The sequence below is a fragment of the Castor canadensis genome, chromosome 6, assembly GCF_047511655.1.
Source record: "Castor canadensis chromosome 6, mCasCan1.hap1v2, whole genome shotgun sequence".
Taxonomy (NCBI): Eukaryota; Metazoa; Chordata; class Mammalia; order Rodentia; family Castoridae; genus Castor; species Castor canadensis.
The window spans coordinates 118,956,681-118,972,311 of NC_133391.1; the positions used below are offsets into that span (position 1 = coordinate 118,956,681).

Here is a 15,631-nt window from a genome sequence, read left to right on the forward strand (position 1 = left end):
GAGCCACTATGGAACTTAGAATGGAAAAGTACGGGGCCATGGCATTGAGAAAATACTACTGGGAGGGGCTAGTATAGAATGGGCAGAACAGGTAGTAACATTGCAGTAAATCAGCAGGTTTAGATGGTAGTGGCTTGGATCAGGGGAGTGGTATTTGGGTGGAGGTACAATAGGATCCTGGATGTGTTTTGATGATAGAGAAAACAGACTGTCCTAAAAGAACAGAGTTGAAGAGTGGAAAAAAAAAATGAAATAAAAAATAGTTTCAAGACTTTGGCCTGAGCTACAACAGAAGATAGAATTGCTATTTGCACAAATGGGGGAGTCTATGGGTAGAGGAGGATTAGAAAGGAAGTTTAGGTGTTGAGTTTTGGCCATATCGAATTTGATGTTTATCATTAGACTTTCAGGTAGAGATGCTGAACGGGCAGATATACACATGAGACTGGAATTAGAGAGAGAGGCTAAAGATCTAAATGTGGGCATCACTGATATTTACAAGGTATTTAAAGCCATGAGAGTAGATGAGATTACCAATGGAGAAAGTATAAATTGGTAAAAAAAAAACCAAAAAAACATAAAAAGGACTGAGCCTTGGAGCTAACATTAAGAGGTCAGTGAAAAGACAAGCTTAGGAGAATTACAAGGAGCTAGTAGTAAGGTAGGGGATAACCTAGAATGTTTCTAGCTGAGAGGAGCAAAGAGTCGTGTCAACGATGCTGTTAAGTCAAGTATAATGAGAAGAATCAATTGCGTATGGCATTTAGCAATATGGAGACTATTGCAGAACCAGAGGAGCCTTTTTAGCAATAGTGGTGCAGGCAAAGGCCTGGTTGGAAAGGGATTAGAAAGGTACTAGAAAAGAAAACAGCAATGGCAAATACAGACAACTCTTTTGAGAGTTTGAGCAGTACCCTACTGCAAATGGAAACCAAAAAAAGCGGTCAAGTTTTTCTGCTTCTTCTTGAGATGAGAGAAACACAGCTTTCTGTACCCATGGATTCTACATCCATACAATCAAGCATGTACAAACTGAAAATATCAAGGGAAATAAAACCCGTGTTTGTAGTAAATACAGACTTTTCCTAAACAAAACAGTATAGCAACCACTTACACCGTACTTACATTAGGAATTATAAGTAATCTAAAGATGATTAAAAGCATATGGAAGGTAAGGCTGGGGGAGTGGCTCAAGTAGTACAGTGCCTGCCTAGCATGGATGATGCTGAGTTCAAGCCCCAGTAACTGCCAAAAAACCCCGAAAACAGTATATGATATATGGGAGGATGTCTGTAGGTGTAGGTTATATACAAATATCCTCACTTTATAAGAGGGATGTGTGGACCCAATGATTTTAGTATCCTAGAAGCACAGGAACTAAGGGATATCTGTAATAGCACGTCTATTTGCTGGTAGAAATGATTCAATAAAGTGAAAAAAATGGATGATCTAGAAGGAGATAAACTGAAGCAATGTCCTTAAGCAGATGAAAGAAGACAGATCTACTACAAAAGCAGACAAAAACAGAACAAATTAACTTAGGGTCAGGCATGAAGATAGTATGTATTGACATAGATGCTGGTAGGTTCTTGGGGGTGATAGGAGTCTACAGAACTTCTCTTCTGATTACTTCAATTTTCTTAGCAAAGAAGGAAGCAAGGTCATGAGGTAAAAGGATGGGAAAAGAGCCATAGGTTTGGGAAAGAGAAGACATGAAATACTGTTTGCCATTAAGAAGAATGGGTGAGTGTACAAGACTAGAAAAATTCAGTAAGACTACCAGGAAGCATGAAAAACCCACTTGAAGTTTAAGATCATATGTAGTTTTCTTCTTTCTTGCCACACTCAGCTACACAGGAGCAAGTACCAAAAAAACAAACAAACAACAACAACAACAACAACAAAAACCAGAGAAGACTTGGTTTTAACTAGGCTCTTACCAAACAAGCAAAAGAGCAAGAAAGGGCATCCAAAGGAGTGGTTAAAATGAATAACCATAGAATTTAAACTGAGTAAATTCCACGTAAAAGGAAGTAAAAACATCAAGATGGTAAGTGGAATAATAGGAATAGTAATAGGAGATTCTATTGGGGTTAGGAAATGGTTGGGTCTGAGGTCCTAAGAGTTAACTGCAAAAATAGAAGAAGTGGTCACAGAGTACAACAACATCAAATGCTAACTATGGAGTAATAGCAGTTATTGACAATGCAGAGGGTATCACTGCAGAAATGACTGGCTGATGTTGCAATGACAGGAAAAGATGTCTAGAAAGAGAGGCCAGGGTACTAGAACAATCTGTCATGTATATTCTTACCAATTTCAATATAAAAACTAAGGTGGTAAGTAGGGTATATGGACTTTTATGATATAACCCTAAGTTGAGGATTTGGGGGAAGAAGGTGGCAGAATAGTCTGAAAGCAGTATGGAGATTTGCAGGCATCTTTCCCACCAATAGGAACGGTGGTAAGGAAAGCTATGCAAAAACCAACAAAACAAACCAACCAATCCAGGTACAGCTGCACAGTGCAAGAGTCAGGTTTCCATCAAAACAGGAAAGTGAAGGGGCGCTGGGCATATTGTTACACACCTGTAATCCCAGCACTGAGGAGGCAGAGACAGGTGAAAGAGATGTTTACGAAAAGAACAGGCTGGACAGTAAATTCCATAGGGCACCACAGAAGGATATGAAGAGTTGGAAAGGGGTGTGTATGTATGTGTGTGTGAGAGGGAGAAAGGGAGGAAGGGAGGGAGAGGGGAATAGAGGGGAGAAAGGTAGAGAATGAGAGAGGGAGGATGGGAGGAAGAGAGAGAGAGAGAGAGAGAGAGAGACAGACAGACAGACAGACTCTGACTCTTTTATGAACAGCATGCAGATGAAAGGTGACCTGGGAGTCTGGAGGGTCTAGTTACTGACAAAGACATCCTAGCACACATAACTCCTGACTTACCCATGTGTGTTTCTCTTTGAAAGGGGAACTGACTGCCGTGTCAAAAATGGTTTTACTTTAAAATTAAAATAACTGTACTATTGTATTCAAAGTATGAGTTTCCCTACAACCTTGCTAGTACATGCTAGCAAAACATTTTACTTTTGCTAGTATGGTGGGGGGAAATCCACTGCTTTACTTTGCATTTTTCTATTGGTGAGGTAGAAAACTATTTCATGTTTACTGTCTACCTGTGTTTCCTCTTGTCAACCTGTCCATTTTAAAAATTGAATTGTTTTCCTGTTTTATTTATAGTGCTTTAAAATCTGTTTTATTCTGTTCCTGACGGTTCCCACAAACAATGGCAGTGGTTCATGCTGGGTCACACAAGGCTCAGAAGGCTGTCTCCCTCCCAAATCCTTCCACACTAGGTTTTAAGAGGTTGTCCTCCAGGCAAATCTGGCTACACCTGTTAGTTTTCTCATCTTCTATGACTGTTCTGCACTACAATGGCAGAGTTGGTGTGGCCCATAAATAGAAAACATTATCTATTCCTTTATAGAAAAAGTTTGTGGGACACCTGTTCTTTTATCTTTCAGGTCCTTGAACTGCTTAGAGTTCCAAGAAGGTAACAGGTTCTTACCTTTGTTGACATACTCACTGAAATGGGACTTGTACCTCCTCACATGTCCCAGACCTTCTTCCACTCTTTCCAGGGAGTACACTACTAGCCCTGTGCACATCATAACACCTGTAACTACACTCATTGCACTTATCTGTAAACACGTCTCTCTCCGCTACTAAGTACAAGAGATGATCTTGGCACTAATAAAAGGCATACTAAGTCTTTTATGGTTTGTCATTTTTCTTACAATTTCATTGTTCCCCTGTACTCCAGCCAAAATAAACTACTTGTATTTTAAATTATTTTTCAGAAATATAATTTCTATTCGAAACTTAAGTTCTATAACTGTATATTCATTTCTTTAAAATTTAGTGGCTACTACCTATTCCTAATCATTTATTTAATACATTTATGATTTATCTTCCCTAATTCTTTCCTTAGTGAAGACAAAAGCAATGGAATTGTAGCCAGGCGCATGTGTGTCACGTCTATAATCCTAGCTACTCAGGAGGCAGAAGCCAGGAAGATTATGTAAAAACTCATCACAAAAAAGGACTGGTGAAGTAGCACAAGGGGTAGGCCCTGAGCAAAAAAAAGCAATGAAATGTGTCATTTCTGGGATAAGCATTTTCAATTATCGTAGTGATTTATGCACCTAAATAAAGAAAAAAGAGGCTGCATTATTTCATTAACAGCTTCAGATTCAATTATAATATACAACTCAAATGTAGTTTTTTGCGTTCATCTTCAATATAAAGTTAACTTTCTACACCTTATAGATGGTTTTATTCTTATATTGAACATTATTATTTTTTGTTTCTTTCTCTAATAAAGACTTTCTTTTCCCAGGGTCAAGTGTGGTGATATATGGCTGTGATCCCAACTATTCAAAAGGTGGGGATGGGTAGTGAAGGGATGGCAGCTCAAGGCCAGTCCAGGTAAAAGGTTAGCGAGATCCCCAACTCAACCAACAAGCCAGGCATGATGGTATGTGCCTGTCATCCTAGCACCAGAGGCAAAGGATCTCAGTCTGAGGACTGCCCCAGGCAAGATCCAATTCCCAATCTGAAAAATAAGGAAAGTAAAAAGGGCTGGGGGCATAGGTCAAGCAGTAAAGCACCTACCTAGCAAGCAGGAGGCCCTCAGTTCAAACCACAGTACTGCCAAAAAAAAATAAATTTACTTTACCATGTGTATTTTTTTCAATTTAATTATTATTAATGGGCCTTTAAATGTCTTTTAGTCACCAAATTTAATGGAATCTGTGGATTTGTTTCATTCTTCCCAATTTGAGAACATTACTCAGAACGGTGACTCAACATAGACTCACCACTGCATTCATTTTAGAACACAGCTTTATATGTTTATTACCAATTATATCTCATTCAGGTAAGGATTTTTTTTTTCCTTTTCTAAAATGTGTATGGAAAGTTAAACTTTGGTAAGAATATACTTACAATAACAGGTAAAAAATGCAGAACACAAAACTATATAATAAAATCTCAATTATGTAAATATGAAATAAACTCCGAAAAATTATTGGAAAAGAAATGCACCAAAGCACTTACGGTAGTTACTGCACAGTCTTCATATTGGTTATTTTTATTACTTTATGGCCATTTTCTATAGTTTTCTAAAATAATTAACAATGGTAGCAGGGAGGAGAGATGGCCTAAACAAAGTATGCACATATGAATGAAAAATAATGTAAAAAAATGGTAATGACTAGCAGGTATTATTTATGGAACATTCACTGCACGACAGGCCTAGTTCTAAGAGCTTATTGTAGTAATTCACTTAATCCATCTAACATTATGAGATGAAAAATGGATGCACTGTGAGATGAAGTAACTTGCCCAAGGTCACACAGACAGCCTGTAATAGCAGACAGTGCCAAAATCTGAATCTCAGTAGCCTGGCTTAAAGCTTCCTGTTCCTACTACACTGAAAAGTTTTGTTTTGTTTCATGAAGTTAACCATTAAAAAGGCTCGTCAATCTGAACTTCGTGGTCCTCACACTTTGCCAGTACTGTTCAAATATTTGCTCTGTCACTGACTGCCTTTTTGGAACAACATGTGGCCACCATTCCTGTACTGGTTTTCTCTACTCCAGAAACTCCCAAGATAAATCTCCATCCCCATTTCCTGTTTCCATTTCACTTAACCATTGAGACTCTTGAATGCTACCATTCTAACTACAGGAACTGGAACTGATGGTGCTTCAAAAAGCCCTAGCATGGAAGTCTTGGAGAAACCCAAACATAGAATTTCTCCTTCTCCCACTACTTAACCACAATTCAGTTACCATTCTTGCAAATATCTGTTTTGCACTGTAAAGTTCACTCCCTCTACAACCTAGTAGACCTTCATTTGCCACTTCTCACCAGGTATCTACCATGCCAATGGACCCAGAAAGAACCCCAACATCAAGAAAATTTCACTCTCTCTAATCTGTTCTTTTTGAAAGTGGCATTGCTCTCCAATGTTTTTGAAAACCTCATTAGTTAATCACTTTGAGTCATCTTTCTCACACTTTTTCAGGTAAACCAAACTGTTTGGGGGGAACAAGATCTTTTTTGTCACCAATACAAATTCAAATGTCAACCACAGGAAGAAATATTAGAAATATTCATGTTTTTTACATTCTGGCCAATAAAAATAACTCCCACCTACTGCTCTGTTCTTTTCGGTACATATTTGATCACTTCATTGCATATGCAGTTTAGTTTTAGCTTCCTTTTAAAAACCAGATTTTTTTTTTCCTTAAAAAAAATGTTCGCAGGATCCAGCATGGTTAACAAATGCAAGAAATTCTTCTAAATATAGAATATTTACATTTTAATGCAGTTCATCTACTGCTTTTTGAAAAACTGACTTCACTCCTGTGGCTTTAACATTTAAGGAAGAAAAACCACAGTCAAAAACAAATACAACAAATGTTGGTAACAGCCAGACTATATCCTAATTTTATCAAAATCTTATTCTGTACACATTACATAATGGCAAAAAGCTTTTGGGAGTGGAGGAAGAAGTACAAAAACGATTTTGATAGCTATTTCAGCGGGAGTAATATAATAATTCCAGGATGAAGAAGCAAATTAGAGCTAATCCAAGGCGGAAGTGGCCGCTTTTAGGAAAAGAAAGTGGAGCACTAATGCTTAGTTTATGTTAAATTACTTAAGTAAAACCATACTGCCACACTACCGTGTATTTATATTTTGCCTATGCCAAATAAAAAAAAATGTACACCTTCAAACTAGTATTTCTCTTTTGCAGTGGTTGCAAGTTTTCAACTTGGGGCAACCATTCTGTAGAACAACCGAGGTCTAGAATAGGAAAAAAGTGGAAAACAACCCTTTCTCCAAAACCTGAATCCTCCATTTCACCAAATACATTTCCTTCTCACTCTAATATTTTTGTAGAAAATGGAAACTTAAAATCCAGCTGGAACTTTATAATGAGTCTGAACAGTCATTTTTCAACCTGATTATTTCCAAATACCAATTACGACAAACACCTTTAAAGTGATCTCTTCTTTAGGGAGAACAAAAAGGATCACATGTGCACTCATCACTGAAGTCATCATTGCTTGAAAAGCAGGACGATTCGGCTCAATACAAAATCGATTTGTAGCTAAGCCTCCAACTTCAACTTTCCACATTTCTATCTGCTGGGGAACTAACCTGCTTGGCGATTGGGATAACAGATTTTTAATGGGTAAGCAATCCTTGCAAACTCCAGTGGATTTTACTAATCCGTAAACACCAGAAGATCGTTTTTAAAGGAAGAAAGCCCTCCCGAATCCAGCTTGGCTGCGGTGGCCGGCTCGCAGCTCGGTAGCTGCTCCCAATTGGGGGTAACGTGGGAGCGGAGGCAGAAGTACAAGACCCGCACCCCACACAAAACCCGCAGTTACAAACATCAAAACGTGTGACCCCGGGTCTCCGGGGCGAAGGAGCCCAGAGAGAAAGGGATCAGACACCGGGCCTTCCGGACGGGACAAAGCCCTGCCCACAGCGGGCAGCGGCCAGGGCGGCGGCGGCGGCTCGGCAGGCGGGGAAACGCTCGCCTCGACTGCGGCTCTCGCTTTCCGCCCTCGCTAACGGGCCCAGGCCCGGACCTCGGACCCCTGAGGAGCCGCCGCAGGGCGCCTGGGGCAGCAGCTGTTGGGCTTAGAACCGCGCCGCAGCCGCCGCCGGGCTCCAAACGGCCGGGCGGACACTCGGAGAAGGGCGGGCCAGGCCTGCGCTGCTCCCCGCCGCGCAGCAGGAGGCTTTGGAACCCCCTCACCTCCGCTCCCGCCCCTGCAGCCGCGGGCCGCGCACCCTTACGCCACCTACCCGGTCCCACACCATCCCAGAGGCCTCCGGCGCTCGGGCCTTCTGCCGAAGCGGCGCTGCCTCCCGTCCGGGGCCTGAAATGGCTGCGGAACAAAGAGAATCTGGGCTCTGGTGAGCGCCGGTCCGATTGGCCGGGGGGCGGAGCCCGCCGCGGGAACATTCGCCGGCGGTCGCCTTGGCAACCGCGGCGGGGCTGGGGAACACTGGGCTTTGGGCCTGCCGGCTGCGTCCAACCGCGCGCGGCAGCGGTTTCCAAACGGGTGGGCCTCGCAGACAGCCGCGTCCCCGGAGGCCCCGCGTGGGGCGCAGCCGCCGTGGACGCTGCCGGAGCAAAAATGGCCTGCAAGGGTGACACGCCGTACCCCACCATCACCCCCAAGTGACAGCCGTGCTCCCGAGCCTGTTCTACGCAGCACGCCGCTCGTCCCGCAATAACACAATCCAGCTCCCCTGGTCAAAAGCAGACACGGAGTGGGAATCTAGCTGTGGGACCGCTGGCTGCGCTGTACAAGATGGGTTTTTGAAGCATGCTGTATCCAGCCCAAAACTACTGTATCGTTAAAATTGCATCAGGTATAAAATTAAATTTAGCATCTCCAGGTATGCATCTTACATAAATTAGTTTCTTGCTGTTAGAAATCGCCAGCCCTTCTCTCCTAAGCCAGCCATCATGAGAAAACGTATTCTGATTTCTAACAGAAAATCATTCAAAATGGGAGCGGTAGACATTTTTCTACCCAGTTGTAATAATGGTGATGAATAGATTACACATCGGCTCCCTCCTGCCAGATTATTCTTATATAAATTTATTGTAAATAACATTTACATTTTGCATAGCAAGGTGGCCGTTATTCACTAAGGTGATGTGATAATATTCCTCATAATTAACGTGTAAATATTCCTCATAATTAACGTGTGTAAAAATACCAGCAGTTCCAACTGCCTTACTTGAAAGTGTTGTGTATGTTTTGAAAATGTGTAGCAGTTGTTGTCTTCCAACACTTTGTAGATTGCAGGACCTACAATCTTTAACCACTAGAAAGTGTGGTTAAATTTTTACTAAGACAGCTTATTTGTCAATAAACCTGCCAGTAATTTTCATTTGTAATAGCAATCATTTTACAGGAACAACTAGTTCATTTAATTTCCACCATTGGAAAGTTGAACACAGAGAAGGAAAATATTTTAAATAACTAAACTACACATCAGGGGTCAACATTTTCTAAAGTTAACTAGATAGCAACTGGATATGTTGTGTACATGGAAATGAGGCTCCCAAGTAGGAATAGGTTCCTAAAAAATTAATATAAACCTTCCTAAATGGTAATTTAGTATATTTGCAGTGAATTTTACCTGGAATAAGTATATTTATCCAAATAAACAATTTAAGTGAATTGGAGACAAAGTTGAGCATTATTTAGCTCAGCTGAATTTTGAAAGAAAAAAAATCTTGATTGTCAGATGTTATAATATTGAGATGAGGCAAATGAAGAACCTATTCTCTCATGAAGTTTAAATGAAAGTGAAGAGAACATTAATATAAAATAGTTCTGTGTTGAATAGAGATGTTTATACAGGTAACGTTTTTCTCTGTCTTCTGGGTTAAATTAAAAATGTGTGCTTTAAACAGTTATCTTCCTGCCATTAACAAGGGTTTATTAACATGTTTTTAAATTTTTTTCTTTTCCTGTTATTTGTTTTCTCTTTGCACAGTTTGCACATATAACAGCAGCTCTCCTCTTCTGTTTTATCTTTATACCTAGACACAATACAGCAATACTCATCTGGCAAAACTTTGAAGGATTATTGGCATTTTAAAATGGTGTATACTGAAATTTAAAGTAGTAAATGAACTCTTTTTAATTTCAGAGCTCTTATTTTTCTTTTAGTCTTTTTTTTTCTTTTGAGAAATTTTATTTATTTATTTAGTTCATTTATTCATATGTATGTGTACATTGTTTGGGTCACTTCTCCACCCTGCCTCCCCCTCTCCCCCTCTCAGTTCCAGGCAGGTCCTATTCTGCCCTTATCACTGATTTTGTTGAAGAAAAGACATAGGCATAATAAGGAAGACAGAGCGTTTTTGCTAGTTGAGTTAAGGGTAGCTATACAGAGAGATTCCTATTATTGCTTTCATGTACCCATGTGTTAATGACACATTTTGATTCAACTCTTAACTGATCTTTACATTGTTTCCTGATGTTTCTGTATTAGTTCCTCTGGAGTGGGGACATCAAACGCTTTCATGTTTTGGGTTTTCTACCTATCAGAGCTTTTTTTTTTTAGCCAGGCACCAGTGGCTCACGCCTGTAATCCTACCTACTTCGGAGGCAGAGATCAGGAGGATCTCAGTTGGAAGCCAGCCCAGGGAAATAGTTCGTGAGACACTGTCTTGAAAATACCCATCACAAAAAGGGCTGGTGGAGTGGCTCAAGGTGAAGGCCCTGAGTTCAAGCCCTAGTACCACACACAAAAAAAGCGCTTTTTAAAAAATTTCTGTATTAATTTTTTTCTTAATTGGTCAAAAAATTGACCAAGATAAAAAGTGAAGAATGTTAGCATTTATAAAATATCATTTATGGGAGAAAACATACCTATAAGCTTTCTCTTAGGAAAGAAAAGATGCTTACTCTGTCTGATGTAGCATTGTTAAAACAAGGGTGAAACTTGGAAGCAGAGGACCTGTAGGTAGATGCTGACTTTACCACTTCTAAATGCTTTCAGTCCATTCTCTCTGAGATTTCTCTCAAAGAGCTCAATAGCAGAATGCCAGGCAGATAAAGGGCAATAAATGAAAGTATTACTGGACTTTTGTATATATAAAAGAAGAGGATTGGAGGTGTGGCTCATGAGGTAGAGAACTTGCTTTGCAAGCGTGAAGCCCTGAGTTAAAACCCCAGTCCCACCAAAAAAGCAAAAAAACAACAACAACAACAACAACAATTATTTGGCTGAGAAGGAGGAATGATTATTTAAAAAATAGATCTGGAAGCCCAAAAATTGTTAAATAAATATCTTTAATAGGCCATTGTTAGTGAGTATATAGAACCTCAGTAGATGGGTGAAGTAATGAAGTAATTTTTAATTTAGGCAAGTGTATAAAATAGAATTTTTCTGAGAAATACTGTTTTTGTTTATATTTCTAGAAACACATGGGAAATCTCATTGTATTATTTAACACTGGACAGTTTAAAGAATTGCCTTCCCCTGAAACATCTTCAAGTGGGCATTAAGGAAAAACTGTTTGTTTTTTTTCATTTTTCTCTATTGATATCCTTTTTTTCCCCAGTACTGGGGTTTGAACTCAGGGCCTTCATGTTGAGCCACTTCCCCAGCTCATTTTTTTGTAAAGAGGTTTTTTTGAGATAGGGTCTCGCAAACTATCTTCCCGGGCTGGTTTCAAACCACGATCCTCCTGACCTCTGCCTCCTGAGTAGCTAGGATTATAGGTGTGAGCCACTGGCTCCCATTTTTTTTTTTAATTGTTGTGCTGGGTGAGGGTACATTTGGGGCATTTACAAAAGTTCTTACAATATATCAAATGTATCATACTTGTATTCACCCCCTTCACCATTCTCCTTTATCCCCCCCTCCCAAGGAAAAACAGTTTTGAAGTGATTATTTAGAATTTAATTCAAATGTTGAAAGAGGACAGTCATTGTCAATATTCAGAAATATGTAAATAATTAGAATTATTTCTCCTTTAATGGAAACCTATATATAAAGCCTTAACTTATAAAATGATAAATTAAGGTGTTATTATTATTATATATTATTATATATTATATTATTATAATAATATTATTATATATTATATTATTATAATAATATTATTATTATATATTATTATTATATTATAATAATATAATATAATATATATTATATTATTATTATATATTATATATATTATTATATATAATTTAATTTAAAAGTTCCTTTAAATATTAATATTTAAATATTAATATTACTCAGACTTCTACTTCCGGTAAAATAGAGGAGACCTAGTTTCTCCTGTTCTTCCCACTAAGCGTAGCTAAAATCCTGAACATTACATATAAAACAAATAGATGCTGAAGGGCTGGGCTTCTTGCTTATAATCCTAGCTACTCAAGAGGCAGTTCAAAACCAGCCCTGGAAAGTAGTTCGCAAGACCCTATCTAGAAAAAACGCTTCACCAAAAAAGGGTTGGTGAAGTGGCTCAAGATGTAGGCCTTGAGTTCAAGCTCCAGTACCACCAAAAAATAAAATTAAAAAAAAGAAGATGCCAAAAGGTAGACAGAAAACAGACTAGAGCCTGGAGACCCGAGGAACAACATGATGGTTGATTCTGTGGGTTTTCTTTTTTGGAAATACTAATGGCATATACAAAAGGCCCCTTTGAAAATCTCTCAGACTGATGGAGTGCCTAAAGTGGTAGATTGCCTGCCTAGCAAATGTGAGGCCCTGAGTTCAAACTCCAGTACTGCAAAAAAAAACAAACCAAACCAAAAAAAAAAAAAAAAAAACTTCTCTTTTGGTGTGGCAGACAGAATACTTAAACAATAATGCTTACCACAGAAACCACAGAAACCAGTCATGTCAGCAAAAGTCTCATAGAGAATCTAGATTCCCAACCTCACTAGTCTCTAACAAGGCATCCCAGCTCCATTTCCCCAGGATGATGTTAGACGAGGTCAAGTAGGAGTCAGTATTTCGTCACCTCTGGGAGCCTCCCATCTTGTGTATCAGTGTAAGGCCAACTGAGGAACTTGAACTTCTCTGCCAAACTGGCAGTAATAGGTGGTGCCTGTTCCCCATCCCACTTACCCTGCCTGCACTGTGTCAGAAAAAATCAGCTGAAAGGAAGATTTTAGAGATCCCAAATCGTATAGTACCCCACATGTCCAGATTTTAATAGAAAATTATTCATCAAGAACTAGTTGGGGAGGGGTGAATTCAAATATATATTTGATACATTGTAAGAATCATTGTAAATCTACACTGTACCCTCACTGACACAACAATAAAGGAAAAAATTAAAAAGGACTATTTGTGTGCCAATGGCTCATACAGGTAATCCTAGCTACTTAGGAGGCAGAGATCAGGAGGATGGCATTTTGAAGCCAGCCTGGGCAAATAGTTTGTGAAACCCTATCTCCAAAAAACCCAACACAAACAGGGCTGGTGGACTGACTCAAGTAATAGAGTGCCTGCCTAGCAAACATGAGGCCCTGAGTTCAAACCCTAATACTGCCAAAACAAAAACCACAACAAACTCAAGAAACTCAAGAAAGTGAAAAGATAATATGCAGAGAGTTATCTAGAATGAAGAAGCTGCTTTGGAAAACAGTCTGGGAATTCCACAAACAAATACAGAATTTCCATATCTCTCAGCACTTCTCCTAATAGAAGTGAAAACAAGTCTACACAAAAACATGTACACAAATATTATTGTATCATTACTCATAATTATTTATAATACCCCAAAAGTAGAACAACTGAAATGTTTAGCAAGTTGATTAATGATTAAGCAATATATTAATATATCCATAAAATGGAGTATTAATTGGCACTGAAAAGGAGTAAGTAAATAATGTTTCATCATACAAATGAGTCTTGAAAACATGTTAAGTGAAAGAATCCAGTCTAAAATTTACATATGTATGATCATAGTTGTATAAAATATAAATACAGCCAAATATGTAGAGACAGAAAGTATATTAGTGATTTTCAGGGTTGAAGGAGGAGAAATAGAGAGTGATGACTAATAGGTGTAGAGTTTCTTCTCTGAGGTGATGAAACTCTTCTAAAATTAGATAGTAAAAGTTGCACAACCCTATAAATATACTAAAAACCACTGACTTGTAAACTTCAGAAGGGTAAATTTTATGGTATATCAATGGTATTTAAACAAAGCTGTTATTAAAAAAAAAAGACAAATGGAACATAAATAGGATAAACCCAAAGAAACCCTTACCAGGATACATTATTGTTAAAATTCCAAAAACAAAACAAAAACAAATATTGAAAGCAGAAAGGAAGAAGTGATACCTTCCTTACAAGGGGCAATCTGAATGACTGTGGATTTCACTTAGAAATCCTGAAGGCCCAAAGGAAGTGATACATTTTTTTAGTGTATAGAAGAAAGAACTGTCAACCAAAACCCTATATCCAGCAAAAATATCCTTTAGGAATGAAGGAAAAATGATAACATTCTCAGATGAAGGGAAACTAAGACATTTTGCCAATAGTGGATTTTTGAGCCTGAAAGAACTGCTCAAGGAAGTTTTCTAAGCAGAAAACAAATTACAAAATAAAGAATATGGAGGAGTGGCTCGAGTGGTAGAGCGCCTGCCTAATAGAAAGTGGGAGCCCTGAGGTTCCCACCATGAAAAAAAAAAAGAAAAGAGTACAGGAACCTTAGGAAAAAGGAAAAAGACATTAAGCAAAATGAGTAAATTCAAGAGTACAAATTATCATAACTCATCCAACATGAAATAGATAATTTGCACAGTCCTGTAACTATTAAGGAAATTGAGCTCCTAATTTAAAATTTTCTTGGAATGAAATCTCAAGGTTCAGGTGGTTTCACTGAAGATTGTATCAAGCACTTAAAGAATTAACACCAATTATACACAGTCTCTTTCATAAAAATAGAAGAGAGTTACTCTTTTTCCCTGATAGGAAAAGCAGACAAAGGAAGTACCAAAACAAACAAACAAACAAAAAACCCCCAAACCTATGGAACAATTACTTCTCCTGAAAATAGACTGAAAAATTTTAATGAAATATTAGCAGATAAAATTCAGCAATATACAAAAAGAATATACACCATGGCCAAATGGTGTTTATTTTAGGGTTTCAATGCTGACTCAATATTCAGAAGTCATTTGACATCATTAGTCATCAGAGAGATGCAAATTCAACTATCATGACACCTTACTGAACAACAGCTGAAATTAAATACGTAAGTATTAACCACAAGAATGGCAATGATGGAGAGAAACTGAATCTCTCATACATTGCTGTTGGGAATGAGTTGGAGGCAGAAGGTATCAACTTATCTTAACAGACAAAGAAATACAACAACTGATCAGGTAATCCACCAGAATAAACTGTACAGGCTCGAGTGATCAGAAGAGACCTTCTTACTAAACATATGACTTCCTTTTGACCCAGTAATTATACTCTTGAGCATTTGAGTACCCAGAGAAATGAAAACTTATTTTCAAACAAAACCTGTACATGAATGTTTATAAAAGCTTGGTTTGTAATAACTCAAACCATTGAAGACATCAATGGATAAACAGTTTAAGAAAGTGTGGTACATCCATGCCAACGAATACTACTCTGTAATGAAAAAGGTACAAACTATTGGTACAAATAACCCCCTGGCTTAATCTCCAGAGAATTATCAGGAGGAAAAGGTCCTCATCGATGGATCGTGTTAGTAAAGGTGAGTCCTTGTACTTGACTCCATCCTTCTTCTCCATTATCTTCAATCTCTTCCTCTCCACCAGGTTATTTGCTTCATCTGTAGAAGGACCTTGGAAGTCATGACAGAGAAGTTAGATAAAGCCAAAACTTTTCCAGAATAAAACTCAATATTATTTTTAATATTTGCAATGGTCGTGTGGTCCTCAGATGAGAAAGAATGCAAGATTTCATTAAGTCCAAATGTCTTTTAGGGTTGGAGGCAGAAGGCATCAACTTATCTTAATAGACAAATACAACAACTGATCCACCAGAATAAACCTTA

General features: G+C 38.5%; 1 protein-coding gene across 1 annotated transcript in view; it reads right to left on the bottom strand.

Annotated features, from left to right (window-relative positions):
• Tnpo1 (transportin 1) overlaps positions 1 to 8,047 on the bottom strand; it is an 83,566-nt gene extending 75,519 nt beyond the window's left edge. Inside the window, exon 1 of the mRNA XM_074077316.1 lies at positions 7,894 to 8,047. Within this exon, the coding sequence (XP_073933417.1) occupies positions 7,894 to 7,908 (15 nt within the window). The 5' untranslated portion in view covers positions 7,909 to 8,047. The remainder of the gene's footprint in view (positions 1 to 7,893) is intronic.
• Between the last annotated feature and the right edge of the window lie 7,584 nt (positions 8,048 to 15,631).